The 25,670-nt window shown below is 43.6% G+C and overlaps 1 protein-coding gene across 1 annotated transcript in view; it reads right to left on the reverse strand.

The window, feature by feature from the left end:
* Positions 1-789: 789 nt before the first annotated feature.
* LOC121002524 overlaps positions 790-25,670 on the reverse strand; it is a 39,422-nt gene continuing 14,541 nt past the window's right edge. Inside the window, exons 3-4 of the mRNA XM_040433987.1 lie at positions 1,557-2,607; positions 790-1,433 (exon numbers count right to left, since the gene is read on the reverse strand). Coding sequence (XP_040289921.1) covers positions 790-1,433; positions 1,557-2,607 — 1,695 coding nt within the window. The remainder of the gene's footprint in view (positions 1,434-1,556; positions 2,608-25,670) is intronic.

Below are 25,670 nucleotides of genomic sequence, written 5' to 3' on the forward strand. Positions count from 1 at the left end.
CAAGTCAAAGTCCAGATTTGAATCCCATTGAGATGCTGTGGGGTGACTTGAAAAGGGCTGTACGTGCAAGAAACCCCTCAAACATCTCACAGCTGAAAAAGTTCTGCATTGAGGAGTGGGGTAAAATTTCCTCAGACCGATGTCGAAGACTGGTAGATGGCTACAAGAACCGTCTCACTGCAGTTATTTCAGCCAAAGGAGGTAACACTCGCTATTAGGGGCAAGGGTGTCCTATCTTTTTCCTCAGTTAGAATAGGCATTTTTGTAGAATGACATTTACAGAAGATCTTGAAAAGACTTTTCTTCAGTTTTCTTTGTTTAGTCGGATTACTTTAATCTCTCTGTATTGTTGAAACGGAGATGAAATAACCATTTATTAAAAATGTTACAAAAAACCACATGCTTTCAAAGGGTGTCCTAATTTTTTCACATGACTGTATATACACACACACACACACATACACATATATATATACCATCAAAGAACATTACAATTTTTAATGCTAAAAGTAAAAAAAAAAAAAATCACAAAAAGTTGTACCATCAATGTCAACTTTAAGGAAATTTGTCCACAGCATACTCCTAGTTTTAACAAGAAAATATTACATGTACTTTGTAAAATGGAAAATGCTCGCTAGAAATACAGAGTATGATCACCACATCTCCTGCTTCAGATGATCTGCCTAAGTGTTACAGTCATAGGGACAACTACAGTGTAAGATCACTGACCTGTAGCTCTCCTAATCATATTTTGGTTTTCGGCAGCAGTATCTGGCCAGATTTCTTAGGTTATGGTTCCTCACAGTTGCTGCCCCAGCCTGATATCTTTATGGAACCGTTACCCAAGCATAATGCAGCATGAAGGGGCTCGGTGAAGGTGGCATTGAAGGTATGTAGGTGTCTGATGGGGTCACACAGCTTGTAAAAGGACAGCTGCCCAGCCTCATAGTCCAGACATATCCTAACTTTATCACTAGAAATTTTGACAGGTAACTGGATCGCTTGACTGTCATGCATCATTGAATAATTATTTTCCCTTTGCAGACACCATGACTTGTCATTATCTCCAATGTATGACTGATCTCCTTTCCTGTCTATACTTGGATAACACATTCCCACCAGCCACTCCGCTTTCCCACTACTTTCCACATCCCAGTAATGTCGCCCTGAAAAAAAGCTCCTGCTGCTTAACACCTGATTATAATCCTGGAATCTCTCTACCGTTTCTGGACGGTCCTGTTCTGTTTGTGACCAGGTTGCAGTTTTCAGGTCGTCTGATATAAGGATATTATTAGCAGCTGTGTTTACATCCAGTAATATGTCTGCAGGACCCTCCATATAGTTCCCACAATTTCCAGTATCTGTTACATTCCCTCCAGCGGTCCTGACTTTTAAATTTTTCTTTGTTGACACAGGCAAGTCTTCTGTGTCAGTGGGCGGATTTTGGGTACTGTGGAGATAGTTAACTTGTCCTAGTTGTCCAGCTAAATTAGTATGTATGTATAAGAGAAAATTAGATAGTTCTGCATGTACAGTCTGTTGAATTTGAGAGAGATCTACATTATAAAGCTGTTTATTATCTCTTCCAGTATCATCACCTCCCTCCATCTCTGGATCACACAGGTCATCTATGTGTGGTTCCTGTAAGACAGTGAGTGGATCAGTCATGTTACAGAGCTCCTCAATGTGTCTCATTTTCCTGGATAGCACATCCTTCTTTATTTCCAGCTCCTGGATCAGAGTAGAAAGCATGAGTGACACCTGTTCTTCCTGCCTGGAGATCTCACTCAGGACCCTCTTTTCTAGGTTGTCCAGTCGTCTCCTGGTGTCCGTAAACAGAGCAGTGACCTTTTGTGCATCACCAGTTGCTTTTTCTTGAGCTTTTCTCCAGTGTTTCTCCAGGTTCTGGACTCCTTTCTCAGTCTCCTCTCTCTTTCTGGTCAGTTTCTGAAGAATTTGTGTTACTTTCTTCTTCTTCTTCTCAGAGGCCTCGTCCAGCATCTCCACCCGGTGTCCTTGATGTTCTCCAACCAAACTGCAGGACACACAGATACAAGCAGAGTCCTCAGTGCAGTAATATTCCAGGATCTTCTTATGGACAGAACATTTCCTGTTCTCCAGGGAAGTGCTGGGGTCAGATAAGACGTGTTCTGCTGACTTGCTGTGAACTCTTAGGTAGTTATCACAAAGAGAAACTTCACAATGCAGACAGGATTTAACAGCAGGTACAGGAGAATGAATACAGTTAGTGCAAAAAATCCCAGTGCCCTTCTGTGGTGTCGGAATGGAGAGAAATTGCTCAATTATGTTACACAGAGTTATGTTTCTTTGCAGTGAAGGACGTTTATAAAAGTGTGCTCTGCACTGAGGACAGGTATAAACTCCAGACTCGTTCTGTGTACTCAGCGCACGATCGATACAGACCCGGCAGAAGTTGTGTCCACATCTCAGCATTACAGGATCTGTGTAAGTGTGCAGACAGATGGAGCAGTCCAGTTCCTTACTGAAATCAGCAGACGCCATGGCTGGAAGAGTGAAATGAAATTCTTTGACAATTCGAAAACGGAGGGGCGGATTCACACTTGCACTTGCACCTACATGGCAAAGCTTCAATAAGAGCTATATAATAATTCACTACAAATAAACCACCTGTGGTAAAAATGCATTATAAAGCTATCAATCCTTTAACCTCTTAAAGACCATACCTGTTTGGGCTCTCAAAGGGTTGTCCAAGATTAGCAAAAATCTCAAACAAGACGTACAATTGCTTAAAATACCAAATGATGTTATACTCCTTTCTCAGTGCTGTTCGGGTCCTGCTGCCTCTGAGGTGCTGTGCACAGTGAGATGCAGGTATGTGGCATCTGAAGGCTGCAGCCAATCACTGTCCTCAGCACAAGACCACTGAGGACAGTGATTGGCTGTAGTAGTCATGTGCTTTATACCAGCACGTCACTGTGCACGCCAATGCAGCGGCAGTAGGACCGGGAGGAACGATGCTGGAGAAAGAACTGAGTATAACACCATTTGTTATTTTAAGCAATTGTAGAGCTTGTCAAGGTTTTTAATATAATGAAAAAATCCAGCTCGCCCAATATCCTCTGTGCACGGAACGTGCCAAGGCTAACACTCCATATGTAGAAATCAGAAGAAAAGGGATTCCGGCACCAGGCAGTTCTGTCGTTGCATCGTCTTTATTTTCAGTTTCACATTATAGGTTACATATAGTGGACATCACCTCCCACCACCTCCGGTTAGGTTGACATGTTTCGAACTGCAAAGCTCTTAATCATAACCACAGGTTTTTAATAATCTATGACAACCTCCAAGCTTTCCTTTTTCATTTTTATTTCATCGCATTCCAAGGGCTGTACATTCTTTATTTATCCATCAATGCAGCTGTATGAAGGCATGCTTTTTGCATGCCGAGTAGTAATTTTCATCCTATCGATTAAAGTTATATTTAACCCTTTCTGGACAGAAAAGAAAAAATATAGTAATTCCACAATTCTTTTTTTAGCGCTATTTATTTTCTATTTTACAGTATTTTTCATTTTATAAGACACACTTTTCCACCCAAAAGTGTGTGTGGAGGGGGGGGGGGAATGACAGTACGTCTTATAAAGCAAATAGTAATAAGTATTAGGAGGTGTACTCTAAGCAGGGCCGGGATGATGGGTAGGTGCCCTCCAAGGGCGCCATCTTGCTACCCATAAGGGGGTGCGCAATTATGACCGCATCTGCTGCTAGGCCGGAAGCCTATGAGGCAGTTGAACAGCCCAAGAGGTCATAATGACATCACCATGACCTCCTGTGGCGGGTCTCGCATAATCACGCCATCGCACATGATCATGCGAGACCACCTATGCTAGGATTCGGCAACTCAGGCCATAGATTTCCTTCATTGCAGATGGTGGCAGGGAACAAGAGCGAGGAGAGAGGGAGGTGTTTTTCTTCTTTTCTTAAACACTAAATGTTGGTACTCCTGGGGCACCAAGGGAGAAGAAGCATTATATATATATACCTGGCAATTTGCGCAATTTGCCTTTTCTGCCTAGCGCATCAAAATAAATCGCACAGGCCATGACTGTGAGTACCGCAACTTGTACATACAATGGAGCAGAAGAGTTTGCCTGCTGTGAGGGAGAACCACCCTTTTGGTTGCATTGTATTATCTAAAATATATACTCCACATCTGGATGCTTATGTCAGAAGCAGCTAGTAAAGTACAGAGATATATGTAACTAAAAATGGTACCAATGAAAACACACATGCACATGATCTAAACCATCAGATGAACACCATAAAAAATTAATAAAAATTACGCCAAAACAGCTATTTTGTTACTCGCCTCCCAAAAAGCATATCAAGTCATCAATAAGTCTTATGTTCCCCAAAATGGTACTGATAAAATGTATAGTCTGTCCTACAAATGGGAAGCCCTCAGACATCTACATTGACAGAAAAAGTTAAAATATTTTGAATGTTAGTATATAGCGATGCAAAAAAAACAGATTTTTAGTAAAAAGTGATTTTATTATGCAAAAGTACTAAAACATGAAAAAACAATATAATTTTAGTATTGCCATAAGTATATAAACCTGCAGAAAAAAAAGGTATCATATGCCACATGATGAACCTCTTAAAAAATAAAAATAAGAAACACTTACAGAATTTCAATTTTTGCCTACTGCAAAAAAGTGTCTGCCTCTCTGGTGGCCGGGACTGTGGGACCATAGGCTGGTGCTTTTTTTTATAGTGTGCAAGCACGAACACTTCTGATGGATTACAGGGTGGTCGTAACCATGGAAATGAGCAGTGTATAAAGTGATGGAAAAATGAATCCAGCCAAGAAAGGAAGCAATATGGATAATAACAATATATTAGTAAGTGCTTTGTATTAACTTACTCTACATGATCAATGCTATTTGCTGAAGTGACACAACCCTTTAATTAGAAAATAGTGAATTTTTCCAAATTTTCATTAAATTTTGGATTTACAAAAAACATTGACTCAAATTTACCAATAACATGAAGTACCATGTGTCACAAAAAAACTATATCAGAATGGCTTGGATAAGTAAAAGCATTTCAAATTTATTACCACATAAAGTGTCACATATCAGATTTGCAAAATTAGGCATGGTCAGGAAAGGGGGTAAATGTCCTGGTCTGGAAGTGGTTACCTGTGGAGACACGCTCCACACTGACTGTGTCATGTAATCAGAAGACAGGCGTCGTTGCTAAGGCTCAGAATGGGCAACATCCATTTTTCTGATAGAAATGTACAATTTCAGTAATTAAAGTATATTACAAAAATGGTCAGTATCACTGCCCCAACACATTGCAAAAAAAGAATAACAGTTATAATTTAAAGATCATACTCATTATAAAGTTTTTCACAAAGCTTTTTGGTGCAAAACTGTATGGAGGTTCTGACGACTGTAAAGTTTAGGTGCCTCTTCACAATGTGCCAGATGTCTAATACACAGGTGTGGAGGCATAATATGAAGCATTCATGTGCCACATGGATGACAACTGTATGGCAAAACCAAGGCGTTTACAGTAAATATATGTGGTTTCACCTGTAGTGGCTGAGAAACCACAGCAATTTGTGATAAATACGGGTTTTGGCCATATGACACACAATCGCCACAATTCCATTACATGGAACCTACAGTTCACGTTTAAATGAAGAGGGGGCACATGTAATACCAGATACGCACTGCATGGCTACTCCTTTGGCTCTGACTAGGGCACACTGATCATGAACAGGAGACCCCCCTCCTCCCCTCATATTTGCCTAATAGTGTATTTGAAATGAGGTTTTCTAAAACAGACAAACACGTTTCACAACTTTGTGTAATGAAATACAGTTTCCAGAGCTTCTACGTTTACTGACCAGGAAATATACCTCTTCTCATCCTCCTCTTCTAACAATACATTACTCAACATGTAATGTACGAGTTATCAACCCTGCGATAACAGTTTTATCATCATACTTTATTACTCTCAGGTACTGTAAATACTGCAATCGGTTACATAGATATACATCTACTTAAAGGGGTTGTCCAATCGCTTTTTAGGTCACTGACTGATTGTCAGGGGACCGACTCCCTGCACCCCTACTGATCCCCTATTCCGGGCGGTGTAGGAACCAGCTATATTTATACTCTGCTCAGAAGCCCTGGGAGGATGGGCGGGGAGTGGTTAAAGGGGTTCTGCAGTTTTTTTTAAATGGATAGATCATCAGCATCTGATCGGCGGGGGTCCGACACCCCGGACCCCTGCCGATCAGCTGTTTGAGAAGGCAGCGGCGCTGGCAGTAGCGCCACGGCCTTCTCGCTTTTTACCGCAGGCCCAGTGACGTCATGACTTGTATCAATGGCCTTGGCGGGGCTAAGATTTGTTGACTTGAATAGAGCTTAGCCCCGTCCAGGCCATTGATAATAGTCGTGACGTCACTAGGCCACTTCCCCTGACGAAGCCACGCATGTGGCGAAACATGTCGGGAGGGGTGTATTAGTGTAGCGCTAATTTTAGACAGGGTCAGTGAGCAGCATAAGGAGCATTACAAGTGGCATAGGCAGCTACAAGGAGTACGTAGTGAGGGTCGAAGTGACCGGCATATGCTATACTGATTATATACCAAGCATTACCGAGGGAAAAAACAACAGCTAATAGTAGGAGACTGATGCACGCCCCTGTGTTAAGTATCAGCCTGCAGAGTAACCAACATAAATCTGAGGAGATAGCGAATTGTTGCCAAATTTGGAACCCTCTCCCAGGGAGCAATGCAATTAGATATAGAAATTGCTCTGACAGACTGATACTTATGATACACATGGTGGACGTGCCTCAATGATAAGGGCTCCACGGTAGACAGATAGCAATAGAGCAAACAAAGTTGCAAATAACAACCTAAGAATAAAGGTTGATTATATTAACCGGTCAAGGCTGCCCCGCAGAGTGATATAAACCACACACTCACGACATTTCTGACTGGAGCATGCCCCAAGTAATGCACCTGATAGGCATTAATGAATAAACATAGGGTTGCCATTAGCAACCAGTAACAAAAAACAGCCTATTTCACACCTCACTGGACCCTGATAATTTTAATAATGGGTTTTCTTGTTGTGTGTACTTTTAAATGAATTAAATAAAGATAAGATTTTATCAATATCAGTTAGGGACCCCTAAAGGGATTGTTGGTCCTATAGACCGTATCTACAAATTATATCCCGAGGGTCTCTAAAAGGGACTTAGAATAAATTTTTTAACAGCGAGAAGGCCACGGCACTACTGCCAGCGCCGCTGCCTTCTCAAACAGCTGATTGGCAGGGGTCCCGGGTGTTGGACCCCCGCCGATCAGATGCTGATGATCTATCCAGAGGATAGATCATCAGTTTAAAAAAACTGCAGAACTCCTTTAATCTTCTAAGCAGTTCTGTTAGTGTTAGGTACCCATCTGCAGAAGCCACCTTGACGCTGGTAGATGGGCCCGACACAAGTTTCATCAAAAATGTGCGCAAAGAACTTCTATTTTTCATGTATAGTGTATACAGAATTTTACCATATCTTAACTACACTTTACCAAGATACAAGTACAATGCACAAAAAGAGATACTCGCAGCTTAATAAATTTGTGGCATCTTTGTCCATATAGAAGAAATCAGATATCAGGCAATTCTGACGTAAGGATTAATAAGGCCTCTTGCACATGAATGTATTGGTTCCATTCCATGCATTGGGGACCGCAATTTGCGGTTTCCAATGAACGGGCAACGTCCGTGCGGCGGCCAGGACGGATCCAGATCCATTCAACTTGAATGGGTCCATGATCCGTCCGTTCCGCAAAAGATAGAACAAGTTCAATATTTTTGCGCAACGGAACACCACGGAAACACTCCATAGTGCTTCCGTGGAGTGCCATTCCATGCTTCATTTCCGTTCCGCAACGCATCTCCGGATTTGCGGACCCATTCAAGTAAACGGGTCCACATCCGTGATGTGGAATGCACACAGCTGGTGACCCGTGTATTGCGGAACCGCCATATGTGGCCCGCAATATGGCCACGGAACGAATATGCTCGTGTGCAAGAGGCCTAAACCTGTTGATCTGTCTGAGGCCTCACCTATTTTTATTCTCCCTTCTGAAAGTGGCTAAAGATTTGAAAAGTCGTGAATTATGTGACTTTGTTTACACCATAGACGCAGCTTTTTACTCCAGAACAGAGCTCTAACACCTTTAATAAGTTCATTCCTATGTGTTCCTTTTTCCCAAAACAAAATATGTAGCATCCAGTATTTTATACAGTTCACACCATCCATGAACAATCCATCTGTGCACTTAGGATAGACTCAGTTGGGGCGTGGTATATAATGAAATGTGTGATAAAGAACTACAAATTGTAACACTGAAACAATAAAATGCCAAAATAAAGATTCAGGCGCCTTTAATTATCAACAGTGATTTTTATTAATTCCCCCCCCCATTTTCAGTAAATAAAATGATTCAAACTGTCAAATAAATAAGGTAAATTTCATGTGATTGAAATATTGTTGACCCAAATAATATAATTATAATAATTAATAATTGACCCAGAGACGATTATAAATTAACCTCAAAGGCATTCACAAGGGGGCAGTTACATAGTTCAAACCGCCACTTTGCTTTTTAAATTTCAACTTTGTCAATTAATTATCATCTCCCCATAGTGCTATTTTCCTATCAAAATTATAAATCGAATGAAAAAACTAAAATTAAACTTAAAAAAGTAGTTTGAGATTTCAATTTCTTCTCTTGAAGCCAAAATCCACTCCCTGAATCCAATAGATGGTGCTGTCCCTGTGAGGAAAATAGCACATTGGGTCATTTATTAAGAGCGGCGTGTTGACACCAATCTTAACCCCTTAAGGACTCAGCCCTATTTCACCTTAAGGACTTGGCCATTTTTTGCAAATCTGACCAGTGTCACTTTAAGTGCTGATAACTTTAACCACCTCAGCCCCCAGTGCTTAAACACCCTGAAAGACCAGGCCACTTTTTACACTTCTGACCTACACTACTTTCACCGTTTATTGCTCGGTCATGCAACTTACCACCCAAATGAATTTTACCTCCTTTTCTTCTCACTAATAGAGCTTTCATTTGGTGGTATTTCATTGCTGCTGACATTTTTACTTTTTTTGTTATTAATCGAAATTTAACGATTTTTTTGCAAAAAAATGACATTTTTCACTTTCAGTTGTAAAATTTTGCAAAAAAAAACGACATCCATATAGAAATTTTGCTCTAAATTTATAGTTCTACATGTCTTTGATAAAAAAAAAATGTTTGGGTAAAAAAAAAATGGTTTGGGTAAAAGTTATAGCGTTTACAAACTATGGTACAAAAATGTGAATTTCCGCTTTTTGAAGCAGCTCTGACTTTCTGAGCACCTGTCATGTTTCCTGAGGTTCTACAATGCCCAGACAGTACAAACACCCCACAAATGACCCCATTTCTGAAAGTACACACCCTAAGGTATTCGCTGATGGGCATAGTGAGTTCATAGAACTTTTTATTTTTTGTCACAAGTTAGCGGAAAATTATGATTTATTTATTTTTATTTTTTTTTCTTACAAAGTCTCATATTCCACTAACTTGTGACAAAAAATAAAAAGTTCTATGAACTCACTATGCCCATCAGCGAATACCTTGGGGTCTCTTCTTTCCAAAATGGGGTCACTTGTGGGGTAGTTATACTGCCCTGGCATTCTAGGGGCCCAAATGTGTGGTAAGGAGTTTGAAATCAAATTCTGTAAAAAATTACCTGTGAAATCCGAAAGGTGCTCTTTGGAATATGGGCCCCTTTGCCCACCTAGGCTGCAAAAAAGTGTCACACATCTGGTATCTCCGTACTCAGGAGAAGGTGGGGAATGTGTTTTGGGGTGTCATTTTATATATACCCATGCTGGGTGAGAGAAATATCTTGGCAAAAGACAACTTTTCACATTTTTTTATACAAAGTTGTCATTTGACCAAGATATTTATCTCACCCAGCATGGGTATATGTAAAAAGACACCCCAAAACACATTCCTCAACTTCTCCTGAGTACGGGGATACCAGATGTGTGACACTTTTTTGCAGCCTAGGTGGGCAAAGGGGCCCATATTCCAAAGAGCACCTTTCGGATTTCACTCCTCATTTTTTCCTGAATTTGATTTCAAACTCCTTACCACACATTTGGGCCCCTAGAATACCAGGGCAGTATAACTACCCCACAAGTGACCCCATTTTGGAAAGAAGACACCCCAAGGTATTCCGTGAGGGGCATGGCGAGTTCCTAGAATTTTTTATTTTTTGTCACAAGTTAGTGGAAAATGATTTTTTTTTTTTTTTTTCATACAAAGTCTCATATTCCACAAACTTGTGACAAAAAATAAAAACTTCCATGAACTCACTATGCCCATCAGCGAATACCTTGGGGTCTCTTCTTTCCAAAATGGGGTCACTTGTGGGGTAGTTATACTGCCCTGGCATTCTAGGGGCCCAAATGTGTGGTAAGTAGGTAAATGACCTGTGAAATCCGAAAGGTGCTCTTTGGAATGTGGGCCCCTTTGCCCACCTAGGCTGCAAAAAAGTGTCACACATCTGGTATCTCTGTATTCAGGAGAAGTTGAGGAATGTGTTTTGGGGTGTCTTTTTACATATACCCATGCTGGGTGAGATAAATATCTTGGTCAAATGCCAACTTTGTATAAAAAAATGGGAAAAGTTGTCTTTTGCCAAGATATTTCTCTCACCCAGCATGGGTATATGTAAAATGACACCCCAAAACACATTGCCCAACTTCTCCCGATTACGGAGATACCAGATGTGTGACACTTTTTTGCGGCCTAGGTGGGCAAAGGGGCCCATATTCAAAAGAGCACCTTTCGGATTTCACAGGTCATTTTTTACAGAATTTGATTTCAAACTCCTTACCACACATTTGGGCCCCTAGAATGCCAGGGCAGTATAACTACCCCACAAGTGACCCCATTTTGGAAAGAAGAGACCCCAAGGTATTCGCTGATGGGCATAGTGTGTTCATGGAACTTTTTATTTTTTGTCACAAGTTAGTGGAATATGAGACTTTGTATGAAAAAAAAAAAAAAAAAAAAATAAGCATTTTCCACTAACTTGTGACAAAAAATAAAAAATTCTAGGAACTCGCCATGCCCCTCACGGAATACCTTGGGGTGTCTTCTTTCCAAAATGGGGTCACTTGTGGGGTAGTTATACTGCCCTGGCATTTTCCAGGGGCCCTAATGTGTGGTAAGTAGGTAAATGACCTGTGAAATCCTAAAGGTGCTCTTTGGAATATGGGCCCCTTTGCCCACCTAGGCTGCAAAAAAGTGTCACACATGTGGTATCGCCGTATTCAGGAGAAGTTGGGGAATGTGTTTTGGGGTGTCATTTTACATATACCCATGCTGGGTGAGAGAAATATCTTGGCAAAAGACAACTTTTCCCATTTTTTTATACAAAGTTGGCATTTGACCAAGATATTTCTCTCACCCAGCATGGGTATATGTAAAATGACACCCCAAAACACATTCCCCAACTTCTCCTGAGTACGGCGATACCAGATGTGTGACACTTTTTTGCAGCCTAGATGCGCAAAGGTGCCCAAATTCCTTTTAGGAGGGCATTTTTAGACATTTGGATACCAGACTTCTTCTCACGCTTTGGGGCCCCTAGAATGCCAGGGCAGTATAAATACCCCACATGTGACCCCATTTTGGAAAGAAGACACCCCAAGGTATTCAATGAGGGGCATGGCGAGTTCATAGAAATTTTTTTTTTTTGGCACAAGTTAGCGGAAATTGATATTTTTAATTTTTTTCTCACAAAGTCTCCCGTTCCGCTAACTTGGGACAAAAATTTCAATCTTTCATGGACTCAATATGCCCCTCACGGAATACCTGGGGGTGTCTTCTTTCCAAAATGGGGTCACATGTGGGGTATTTATACTGCCCTGGCATTCTAGGGGCCCTAAAGCGTGAGAAGAAGTCTGGAATATAAATGTCTAAAAAATTTTACGCATTTGGATTCCGTGAGGGGTATGGTGAGTTCATGTGAGATTTTATTTTTTGACACAAGTTAGTGGAATATGAGACTTTGTAAGAAAAAAAAAAATAAATTCCGCTAACTTGGGCCAAAAAAATATCTGAATGGAGCCTTACAGAGGGGTGATCAATGACAGGGGGGTGATCAATGACAGGGGGGTTGATCAATGACAGGGGGGTTGATCAATGACAGGGGGGTGATCAGGGAGTCTATATGGGGTGATCACCACAGTCATTGATCATGCCCCTGTAAGGCTTCATTCAGACGTCCGGATGCGTTTTGCGGATCCGATCCATCTATCAGTGGATCCGTAAAAATCATGCGGATGTCTGAATGGAGCTTTACAGGGGGGTAATCAATGACAGGGGGGTAATCAATGACAGGGGGGTGATCAGGGAGTCTATATGGGGTGATCACCACAGTCATTGATCACGCCCCTGTAAGGCTTCATTTAGACGTCCGGATGCGTTTTGCGGATCCGATCCATCTATCAGTGCATCCGTAAAAATCATGCGGACATCTGAATGGAGTTTTACAGGGGGGTAATCAATGACAGGGGGGTGATCAGGGAGTCTATATGGGGTGATCACCACAGTCATTGATCATGCCCCTGTAAGGCTTCATTCAGACGTCCGGATGCGTTTTGCGGATCGGATCCATCTATCAGTGCATCCGTAAAAATCATGCGGACATCTGAATGGAGCTTTACAGGGGGGTGATCAGGGAGTCTATATGGGGTGATCACCACAGTCATTGATCATGCCCCTGTAAGGCTTCATTCAGACGTCCGGATGCGTTTTGCGGATCGGATCCATCTATCAGTGCATCCGTAAAAATCATGCGGACATCTGAATGGAGCTTTACAGGGGGGTGATCAGGGAGTCTATATGGGGTGATCACCACAGTCATTGATCATGCCCCTGTAAGGCTTCATTCAGACGTCCGGATGCGTTTTGCGGATCGGATCCATCTATCAGTGCATCCGTAAAAATCATGCGGACATCTGAATGGAGCTTTACAGGGGGGTGATCAGGGAGTCTATATGGGGTGATCACCACAGTCATTGATCATGCCCCTGTAAGGCTTCATTCAGACGTCCGGATGCGTTTTGCGGATCGGATCCATCTATCAGTGCATCCGTAAAAATCATGCGGACATCTGAATGGAGCTTTACAGGGGGGTGATCAGGGAGTCTATATGGGGTGATCACCACAGTCATTGATCACGCCCCTGTAAGGCTTCATTCAGACGTCCGGATGCGTTTTGCGGATCCGATCCATCTATCAGTGGATCCGTAAAAATCATGCGGACGTCTGAATGGAGCTTTACAGGGGGTTGATCAATGACAGGGGTGTAATCAATGACAGGGGGGGTGATCAGGGAGTCTATATGGGGTGATAACCACAGTCATTGATCACGCCCCTGTAAGGCTTCATTCAGACGTCCGGATGCGTTTTGCGGATCCGATCCATCTATCAGTGGATCCGTAAAAATCATGCGGACATCTGAATGGAGCTTTACAGGGGGGTAATCAATGACAGGGGGGTGATCAATGACAGGGGGGTGATCAGGGAGTCTATATGGGGTGATCAGGGGTGATCAGGGGCTAATAAGGGGTTAATAAGTGACGGGGGGGGTGTAGTGTAGTGTAGTGGTGCTTGGTGGGACTTTACTGAGCTACCTGTGTCCTCTGGTGGTCGATCCAAACAAATGGGACCACCAGAGGACCAGGTAGCAGGTATATTAGACGCTGTTATCAAAACAGCGTCTAATATACCTGTTAGGCGTTAAAAAAAACACATCTCCAGCCTGCCAGCGAACGATCGCCGCTGGCAGGCTGGAGATCAACTCTCTTACCTTCCGTTCCTGTGAGCGCGCGCGCCTGTGTGCGCGCGTTCACAGGAAATCTCGGCCATCGCGAGATGACGCATATATGCGTGACTGTGCGCAGGGCTGCCACCTCCGGAACGCGATCCTGCGTTAGGCGGTCCGGAGGTGGTTAAAACGCTTTGACTTACCCAGGCCGTTCTGAGATTGTTTTTTCGTCACATATTGTACTTCATGACACTGCTAAAATTGGGTCAAAAAAGTTAATTTTTTTCCATAAAAAAATCCCATATTTACCAAAAAATTTTGAAAAATTAGCAAATTTCAAAGTTTCAGTTTCTCTACTTCTGTAATACATAGTAATACCCCCAAAAATTTTGATGACTTTACATTCCCCATTTTTAGGGACCACTACAGGTCTGAAGTCACTTTGCGAGGCTTACATAATAGAAACCGCCCAAAAATGACCCCATTCTATAAACTACACCCCTCAAGGTATTCAAAACTGATTTTACAAGCTTCGTTAACCCTTTAGGTATTGCACAAGAGTTATTGGCAAATGGGGATGAAATTTGAGAATTTCATTTTTTTGCCTAATTTTCCATTTTAACCCATTTTTTCCACTAACAAAGCAAGGGTTAACAGCTAAACAAGACTGTATCTTTATTGCCCTGACTCTGCCGTTTACAGAAACACCACATATGTGGCCGTAAACTACTGTACGGGCACACAGTAGGGCGTAGAGTGAAAGGTGCGCCGTTTGGTTTTTTCGAGGGCTGATTCTGCTGGACTGTTTTTTTGACACCATGTCCCATTTGAAGCCCCCTGATGCACCCCTAGAGTAGAAACTCCATAAAAGTGACCCCATCTAAGAAACTACACCCCTCAAGGTATTCAAAACTGATTTTACAAACTTTGTTAACCCTTTAGGTGTTGCACAAGAGTTATTGGCAAATGGGGATGAAATTTGAGAATTTCATTTTTTTGCCTAATTTTCCATTTTAACCCATTTTTTCCACTAACAAAGCAAGGGTTAACAGCCAAACAAGACTGTATCTTTATTGCCCTGACTCTGCCGTTTACAGAAACACCCCATATGTGGCCGTAAACTACTGTACGGCCACACAGCAGGGCGTAGAGGGAAAGGTGCGCCGTATGGTTTTTGGAAGCCAGATTTTGCTGGACTGTTTTTTTGACACCATGTCCCATTTGAAGCCCCTCTGATGTACCCCTAGAGTAGAAACTCCATAAAAGTGACCCCATCTAAGAAACTACACCCCTCAAGGTATTCAAAACTGATTTTACAAACTTTGTTAACCCTTTAGGTGTTGCACAAGATTTAATGGAAAATAGAAATACAATTTCAAAATTTAACTTTTTTGGCAGATTTTGCATTTTAATATTTTTTTTCCAGTTACAAAGCAAGGGTTAACAGCCAAACAAAACTCATTATTTATGGCCCCGATTCTGTAGTTTACCGAAACACCCCATATGTGTTTGTAAACCGCTGTACGGGCACACAGCAGGGCGCAGAAGGAAAGGAATGCCATACGGTTTTTGGAAGGCAGATTTTGCTGGACTGGTTTTTTTGACACCATGTCCCATTTGAAGCCCCCCTGATGCACCCCTAGAGTAGAAACTCCAAAAAAGTGACCCCATTTTAGAACGGAATAGGGTGGCAGCTTTGTTGGTACTAGTTTAGGGTAAATATGATTTTTGGTTGCTCTATATTACACTTTTTGTGCGGCAAGGTAACAAGAAATAGCTTTTTTGGCACGTTTTTTTTTTTGTTATTTACAACATTTATCTGACAGGTTAGATCATGTGGTAATTTTATAGAGCAGGTTGTCGCGGACGCGGCGATACCTAATATGTATACAATTTTTTTTATTTATGTAAGTTTTTTACAATAACTTCATTTTTAAAACCAAAAAAAGTTTTAGTGTCTCCATAGTCTAAGAGCCATAGTTTTTTCATTTTTTAGGCGATTATCTTGAGTCGGGTCTCATTTTTTGCGGGATGAGATGACGGATTGATTGGCACTATTTTGAGGTGCATATGACTTTTTGATCGCTTGCTATTACACTTTTTTACACCGTTTTAATTTTTTATTTTTTACGGTGGTCACCTGAGGGGTTAGATCATGTGATATTTTTATAGAGCCGGTCGATACGGACGCGGCGATACCTAATATGTATACTTTATTTTTATTTATGTAAGTTTTACACAATGATTTCATTTTTGAAACAAAAGAGCCATAGTTTTTTCAGTTTTTGGGTGATTATCTTGGGTAGGGTATGATTTTTGCGGGATGAGATGACGGTTTGATTGGTACTATTTTGGCGTACATGTGACTTTTTTGATCACTTTTATTACCTTTTTTGGGAAGTAAGGTGGGCAAAATTTCAATTTTCTCATCGTTTTTATTTTTTTATTTTTATGGTGTTCACCGTGCGGGGAAAGTAACATGACCGTTTTATAGATCAGGTCGTTACGGACGCGGCGATACCTAATATGTGTAGTGTATTTTATTTTTTTAATTTTTATTCAGTGATGAATGTTTTTTTTTTTATCTTAACTTTTTTTACTTTTTTTTACTTTTTTTTTGACCCAGACCCACTTGGTTCTGGAAGATCCAGTGGGTCTGATGTCTGTATAATACAGTACAGTACAATATATATTGTTCTGTACTGTATTTTACTTACACTGAACAGATCTATGCTTTTAGCACAGATCTGTTCAGCACCATGGACAGCAGGACGCCTGAGCAGGCGTCCTGTTGCCATGGGAACCTTCCCCGTCTGCCACAACTTCGCAGACGGGGAAGGGTAAGCACAGGGCTGAGGGGGGCTCTCTGGGGGCTCTCTCCCTCTCCATCGGGGGGCTGCAAAGGCACAGCAGCCCCCCGATGGAGAGGGAGGGAGCTCCCTGACCGATGACTGTTAACTTTTTCCATACAGCGGTCCGTACGGACAGATGTCAGCCGTTTATACCAGGGTGCCAGCAATGTGCTGGCACCCTGGTATAACCCACTAGAAGCCAACGATCATTCATGGGAGGCGGGCGGGGGATCGCGATCCCGCCTGCCGCACCGCCCGCCTCCCGCAACGCCCCCACCGCATGCGACACCCCCCCCCCGCACCACCCGCCGGCATCAAATCATGCAGGGGTGCAGGGGGGGGGTGAAAAATACACCCTGTACAGAATTATTAGGCAAATGAGTATTTTGACCACATCATCCTCTTTATGCATGTTGTCTTACTCCAAGCTGTATAGGCTCGAAAGCCTACTACCAATTAAGCATATTAGGTGATGTGCATCTCTGTAATGAGAAGGGGTGTGGTCTAATGACATCAACACCCTATATCAGGTGTACATAATTATTAGGCAACTTCCTTTCCTTTGGCAAAATGGGTCAAAAGAAGGACTTGACAGGCTCAGAAAAGTCAAAAATAGTGAGATATCTTGCAGAGGGATGCAACACTCTTAAAATTGCAAAGCTTCTGAAGCGTGATCATCGAACAATCAAGCGTTTCATTCAAAATAGTCAACAGGGTCGCAAGAAGCGTGTGGAAAAACCAAGGCGCAAAATAACTGCCCATGAACTGAGAAAAGTCAAGCGTGCAGCTGCCAAGATGCCACTTTCCACCAGTTTGGCCATATTTCAGAGCTGCAACATCACTGGAGTGCCCAAAAGCACAAGGTGTGCAATGCTCAGAGACATGGCCAAGGTAAGAAAGGCTGAAAGACGACCACCACTGAACAAGACACACAAGCTGAAACGTCAAGACTGGGCCAAGAAATATCTCAAGACTGATTTTTCTAAGGTTTTATGGACTGATGAAATGAGAGTGAGTCTTGATGGGCCCATGGCTGGATTGGTAAAGGGCAGAGAGCTCCAGTCCGACTCAGATGCCAGCAAGGTGGAGGTGGAGTACTGGTTTGGGCTGGTATCATCAAAGATGAGCTTGTGGGGCCTTTTCGGGTTGAGGATGGAGTCAAGCTCAACTCCCAGTCCTACTGCCAGTTTCTGGAAGACACCTTCTTCAAGCAGTGGTACAGGAAGAAGTCTGCATCCTTCAAGAAAAACATGATTTTCATGCAGGACAATGCTCCATCACATGCGTCCAAGTACTCCACAGCGTGGCTGGCAAGAAAGGGTATAAAAGAAGAAAATCTAATGACATGGCCTCCTTGTTCACCTGATCTGAACCCCATTGAGAACCTGTGGTCCATCATCAAATGTGAGATTTACAAGGAGGGAAAACAGTACACCTCTCTGAACAGTGTCTGGGAGGCTGTGGTTGCTGCTGCACGCAATGTTGATGGTGAACAGATCAAAACACTGACAGAATCCATGGATGGCAGGCTTTTGAGTGTCCTTGCAGAGAAAGGTGGCTATATTGGTCACTGATTTGTTTTTGTTTTGTTTTTGAATGTCAGAAATGTATATTTGTGAATGTTAAGATGTTATATTGGTTTCACTGGTAAAAATAAATAATTGAAATGGGTATATATTTGTTTTTTGTTAAGTTGCGTAATAATTATGCACAGTAATAGTCACCTGCACACACAGATATCCCCCTAAAATAGCTAAAACTAAAAACAAACTAAAAACTACTTCCAAAAATATTCAGCTTTGATATTAATGAGTTTTTTGGGTTCATTTAGAGCATGGTTCTTGTTCAATAATAAAATAACTTGCGTAATAATTCTGCACTCCCTGTATAGATTATAGGCACTCAAAAGTTTCTGATCCCCGCGGTCAGGGACCGCAGGCATCAGAAACTGCAAAAAGCGCAGCAAACCGCAGGCCTGAATTGACCTGCGGTTTGCTGCGATCGCCGACATGGGGGGGTCACATGACCCCCCCTGGCGTTGTCACAGGATGCCGGCTGAAGGATTTCAGCCGAAATCCCGTTCTGATTAACCCCTGGGGCGCCGGAATACTGATTTAAAGTTAGGACGTACCGGTACGCCCTGAGTCCTTAAGGACTCGGGAAATAGGGCGTACCGATACGCCCTGCGTCCTTAAGGGGTTAATAACCCCTTTAGCTTACTGCCCCAGGTGCCCTTTCCAGGAAGAAACACCTTTGCACCTCTTTTGGCAGTGCCCGTTTGCGCAGGCCCTGTCGGATGCCCTGGAAAATAAACTCAGACATTATTCCCATGAGCAGCCTGAAGCACACCGCCGTGCTTTACGGACTATTCCATGGGACCCATACGGTTGAGGCTATCCAGGAGGCCAGGTGCCTTATGAACTATTTTAAGGACGCTGTGTGGTTTGCTAGGAAACACCTAGGGATGAACTGGGAGAGGATGTCTGTCCAGGACCGCCGCAGGCTGGTTCTCAGCCTGCTCAGAGACTACTCCATCATGGATGGTCCGGACGTCGACGAAGAAGAGGATTAAAACCCCTCTCCTTCCCTCCTTCTCCCCTGGTGTGTCTTCCAATGAAGCTTCGGGCCTGTGACTCCCTCCATTCCCCACTTCCCTATGCCCTCCCACCAGGGCCGGACTGGGGATAAAATCCAGCCCTGGAAAAAGTTGCACACCAGCCCCACAGCATTGCGTCAGTATTTACTTGTTTATAATAGGAGAAAGCATTCATTTTAAAACACGTGTGTAAACACGAATATGAACTTTGCCCCACGATAGCCCTTTTGTAGAACCCCCATTGTTCATATTATCCCAACCAGGATGCCTAAAACTGTTGCAAAACTACAACTCTCAGCATGCTCAGACAGTGTTTTACCACGCCCTTTGACCCTCCCCTTTTTTGTTGGCCACCTATTTAATGATTGTTGCATGCAACATTTTACTTGACCAGCTATTTTAGATATTCTACGGCAGTCCTGTCACAATCCCCCCCAATGAGCCTTTCGACCAAATAATAAAAATATTTATAAAATCTCACCCAAATCGATAATAAAGATCAACTACAAACATAAACATATTTCACATAAAAACTTAGTTACTTGGCTTGGCCCTTGGGGATCTCGGACACCACTTTGGCTGGGGGGCTCGGCGGAGCTGATGTTGTGCTTTATCCTAATGAGAAAGATTTCATAATAAGGATTTGGAGAAGGGGCAGAGGGATAGCAGAACAGGGAGAGGCTGGTGCTGCTACTAGGGGGTCATACCATGGGGGAGTAATAAAGCCCACCATAATGCCCCCCCAGTAGTAATAATTCTCCTTATAATGTGCAAAACATACCCCTTTGTAATGCCCCCAGTTGAGCTAATGTTCCCATAATGTGCCAATATAAAATACTCCTTCTCAGTGCCCCCGTAGATGACCCCCATAGTGCTCCTCCCCCCCTTCCCCATAGTACCCACCATGATGTGTCCCAGTATAAAATGCCCCTATACAGAGCCCCCCATATAAAATACCCCTTCTTTTTAGCCTCAGTAGATGCCCCTATAGTGCCACCCAATAATCTGCCAGTAATAAGTGCCCCAATAGATGCCCCAATCATGTGCCAGTAAGATGTGCCCCCATAGATGCCCCCAATCATGTGCCAGTAATAAGAGCCCCCCACCATCATGTGCCAGTAGCCAGAGAGCCCCCCCATATCATGTGCCAGTAGCCAGAGTGCCCCCCTATCATGTGCCAGTAGCTACCCCTTATGTGCCAGTAGCTGCCCCTTATCATGTGCCAGTAGCCGCCCCTTATCATGTGCCAGTAGCCAGAGTGTCCCCACTATCATGTGCCAGTAGCCCCCCTTATGTGCCAGTAGCCACCCCTTATGTGCCAGTAGCCGCCCCTTATCATGTGCCAGTAGCCCCCCTTATGTGCCAGTAGCCCCCCTTATGTGCCAGTAGCCCCCCTTATCATGTGCCAGTAGCCCCCTTTATCATGTGCCAGTAGCCCCCCTTATGTGCCAGTAGTCCCCCTTATCATGTGCCAGTAGCCCCCCTTATGTGCTAGTCACCCCCCTTATGTGCCAGTAGCCCCCCTTATGTGCTAGTAGCCCCTTATGTGCCAGCCCAGTAGTCCCCCTTATGTGTCAGTAGCCCCCCTTATGTGCTAGTAGCCCCCTTATCATGTGCCAGCCCAGTAGTCCCCCCTTGTCATGTGCCAGTATTGTACCTATATAAAAAAAAAAACACTTATACTTACCTCCAGCGATGCGATGCAAGCCTCTTCCGGCCTCTGTTCCTCGCTATACGGCTCAGGCGGCGCGATGATGTCATCGCGTCGCCTGCACCGGCCTCTGATAGGCTGCCAGCACTTAGCCGGCAGCCTATCAGAGGAACAGGAGGGGACACACCTCTCCCTCCCCTGCTGCAGCATAGACATCTGTATCGCCGTCCTGAGGATGGCGATACAGATGACTATGGGGATGAGCGCTTCCACAATGGAAGCGCTCATCTCCTGCTGCTGTGCCCGGCCGCCCCCACTTGTCACCAGGGCCGCGGCCTTGCGGCACTCAGGCCTGCCGGCCTAGCGGGAAATTTCCCGGTATCCCGGCAGGCCAGTCCGGCCCTGCCTCCCACCCCCCTTTCCCTATCACTCGTCTGATGCTTATTGATTGATGTGTGATGTTAAAATGTTAGTGTGGTGCTGTGTGTGGTGTACAGTACAGGATCTGTGCCTGCGCTGTGCTCTACGCCCATGTACAAAATGTTTTCCGTGTAGTATTTATTGTACTGTGTTTCAGCCTGCGCTGCGTCGCCCTATAATATATGTTTTGTATTGACGACTGATTGCTAAAAAAAACTATTTTCAATAAAATAAAACTTTTAGCTGGCGATGGATGCACCGAAGTTATTAAGAGGAGCGGCCTCTGTCTATCCAGTCCATGTATGTTTTACCCAGTATCAATCATTGCGCTCACTCGACACTGCTACATCGTTATTACTGTTACTTTATTTATGTTAGTCTTTTTTCATGTTGCAATTCTAGCACATTGCACTGTATATAAAGCATATAGATGTATTTTTTACCATCACATTTATCTTATTTCAATTATTGATTATGTTTCTGTGGATTTTACATTGTATCTGTATAAATCATTGTATGTTTGTATCTCTTTTGTGACAAAATAAGTTACAGGGGTATTGTAATATAGCCAGTTGGTGTTTTCCATGTGATTTTACAATCCACCCCCAACCTAATTCATTTAATTAATTTCTGGTGTTCAGATTGTATATAATATGTATATCTGTAGCCTGATGAAGGTGGCGGTCCGCCACAGAAATGCGCAGCTTTTGTTTTTTATATGCCTTTTATTGTTTTAATAAACGTTTTTAAACAGAGTTCCCAGTGCAGCGCCATCCTTTTTTATACTCAGCCAGCTGAGTGCTTTCTACGGTATCTGTTAACTAGAGATGGCCTTGCAGTTTGCCCGGCGGTCGTTTTGCGGCGAACTTTGTGATTCGCCGAACATGGAAATATTTGGCGATGTCCGCCGGCGCCATATTCTGTTGCATTGCGCCGAACTTTGACCCATGACACATCCATCAGGTGGGACAGGACAGCCAATTGAGACATTTCAGCACATGGACACACCCCCACCCTATAACAGAAACCGATCTGGCAGCCATTTTACATTCTGTGTTTTGCCAGTGTAAGGGAGAGGTTGCTTTGTGGAGCAGGGACAGGCTGTTAGGGACACTAAACGCTAGATAATAAGGTCACAAAAGTCTTTTTAAGGAGAGGAATAGCTGTGCTATCGATAGGTGTGATATACTGAGGGGTGTGATATACTTACATAGAAAGTATATTATGGTGCATTTTTATTGTGCAGCAGTTGTGTGCGGTTCTGCTGCGATACCGCAGCTATATAGAGGGACAAGCGCTATTGGAAAAATTATTTGCAACGGGTGTGATATACTTGTTGCCCAAAAAAAATCTGATTGAGGGGTGTGATATCCCTGCTTCCACAAAATACTGGTTGACGGCTGCAATATACAAAGTACCTGTTGCCCCAAATAAACAGGGTGGTGTGATATAACTGTTGTGGCAAAAAAAATAATTGAGGGCTGTGATATACCTGCTTCCACAAAATACTGATTAAGGGGTTTGATATACCTGTTTCCACAAAATACTGATTGAGGTCTGTGATATACCTGCTTTCATAAAATACTGAATAAGGGGTTTAATATACCCGTTTCCACAAAATACTGATTGAGGGCTGTGATATACCTGCTTCCACAAAATACTGATTAAGGGGTTTGATATACCTGTTTCCACAAAATACTGATTGAGGGCTGCGATATACCTGCTTCCATAAAATACTGATTAAGGGGATTGATATACCTGCTTCCAAAAATACTGATTGAGGTCTGTGATATACCTGGGGAGCTTGATTTATTTTCACTGTGCCAGTGGCTGCTCATGCGCGACGTATGCAGACTTCTGCGGCCATTTGATTAGATCACCATACTGGTCAGTCGCAGCCAGGGCACCATCAGTGACATCGCACCTTATGCCTTCTTTCTGGAGAGTGCATTGCGTTGTGTCATTGATCTAGCCGTCGAGGAGCAGGAGCTGGAAGATGAGGAAGTCGCAAAGCTGAATGAATTCCTAGGGGGGGGGCTACTCCATCTGAGACAAGTCAGCAGGAGTCTGAAGAGGAGTCAGAGGAGGATGGTGGCTAGGGGAGGAGGAGCAAGAAGAGCAGGCTTTGAGGGGGACTTTAAACTTTTCGGGGATCCCTGGTGTTGTCCGTGGCTGGCGGGAGGAGACCGAGGACGACATTCTCCTGGGCCATGAGCAGGAGCCAGGGCGCTCCAGCGCTTCCAATTTAGTGCAAATGGGGGCCTTCATGCTCTAGTGTTTGAAGAGGGACCCCCGTATAAAAAGCATAAAAGGCAAGGACCAGTACTGGGTGGCAACGAACTTAGACCACCGGTACAAACACAAAATGGCGGACATGTTACCAGCATCACAGAGGGCTGTCAGAATGCAGCATTTCCAGGCCTTGCTACCAGAGATGCTGCATTCTGCTGTTGCAGGCGCTGGCAGAGGAATTTCCACCCACAGCCAAGCAGGTGCGGGTACCAATCCTACCGCGCATGCAAGAAGGGGGTGGTTTGAAGATGTGTTGGTCACTTCGGATATGAGATCATTCTTGCAAGCAACCCATCAACAACCAAATCCAGCCTCAGGGACTTTACCAGGGATCCCCGAAAAAGTTTAAAGTCCCCCTCAAAGCCTGCTCTTCTTGCTCCTCCTCCCCCTCCCCCCAGCCACCATCCTCCTCTGACTCCGACAGGGGTCCAACTACATCAGCTTAACGGCCGATGTGGACGCTCTGAGAAGCGAGGAACCCCTGGACTACTGGGTGTGCAGGCTTGACCTGTAGCCAGAGCTGGCACAATTTGCCATGGAACTCTTGGCTTGCCCCTTGTCGAGTGTCCTGTCTGAAAGGATGTTCAGCGCAGCAGGCGGGGATCGTAACCGATAAGCGCACTCGCCTACCTCACGACAGTGTGGACTACCTCACATTTCTAAAAATGAATGAGGCATGGATCTCTGAGGAATTCAACACCTGTGACGACCAGGTGTAATTGAATTTCCTCATGCCAGCCCACACATATCCGCCACCACCCAGAATGGTGAATGCCTAATTTTTGGGGCCTTTACTCCAGTGGCCTACAGTAAAGTTTTATCCAGTGACCACCTAATGTACCTCCAGCCACATAATCACAGGTTCTTTTCCGTCAGGTCAATGCCTAATTTTTGGGGCCTGCACTGGCCTACAGTAGGGTTGTTTTGATACCAACATTTTGATTCGGTTTCGATACCATAAAAAAGTATTGTGATACTCGATACCATTCGATACCACGCGAAAAAAAATAAAACACCAAAAAAAGCTGCGTGCATTCAGTCCGATCCTATTTTTTGGGGAGACAAGGTGACAAAAAAAATTGTTAATCGCGCAGTTTTTAGTTTTTATTTTTTCTGTTACGGCTCTCACCGCATAGGACTTTTTTTTCTTTTCAAAGTTCTTATTATTGATTTATTTAAGTCAGAAGAGGTCTTGTGTGAAAAGAATACAATTAAATGTAACACATCAATTGTCATACCATTAAATAGGTTAACAGCTGAATAGTATATCATGAGTATCCAGATTATCCTACATAATAGTGCATATTACTAGGGATGAGCGAACCCGAACTGTATAGTACATTTTCATAAAAGTCCGGGTTTGGGTTCGGTGTTCGGCGCTTTCTTGGCGCTTTTTGAAAGGCTGCAAAGCAGCCAATCAACAAGCGTCATACTACTTGCCCCAAGAGGCCATCACAGCCATGCCTACTATTGGCATGGCTGTGATTGGCCAGTGCAGCATGTGACCCAGCCTCTATATAAGCTTGGGTCACATAGCGCTGCACGTCACTCTGCTGTTACAAGTGTAGGGAGAGGTTGCAGCTGCGACGTTAGGGCGAGATTAGGCAGTGATTAACTCCTCCAAAAGACTTCATTCAGTGATCGATCTCCAGCTGTGGATCATTGAACTGCTGCTATTCAATTGCTCACTGTTTTTAGGCTGCCCAGAGCGTTTTTCAGTCAATTTTTTCTGGGGTGATTGGCGGCCATTTTGTGGCTTGTGGTGCGCCAGCACAAGCTGCCACCAAGTCCATTTAACCATCAATAGTGTGGTTATTTTTTGCTATATCCTACATCAGGGGCAAGCTGCCACCAAGTCCATTGAACCATCAATAGTGTGGTTATTTTTTGGCTATATCCTACATCAGGGGCAAGCTGCCACCAAGTCCATTTAACCATCAATA

Source organism: Bufo bufo, chromosome 1 (assembly GCF_905171765.1).
Source record: "Bufo bufo chromosome 1, aBufBuf1.1, whole genome shotgun sequence".
NCBI classification, from domain to species: Eukaryota; Metazoa; Chordata; class Amphibia; order Anura; family Bufonidae; genus Bufo; species Bufo bufo.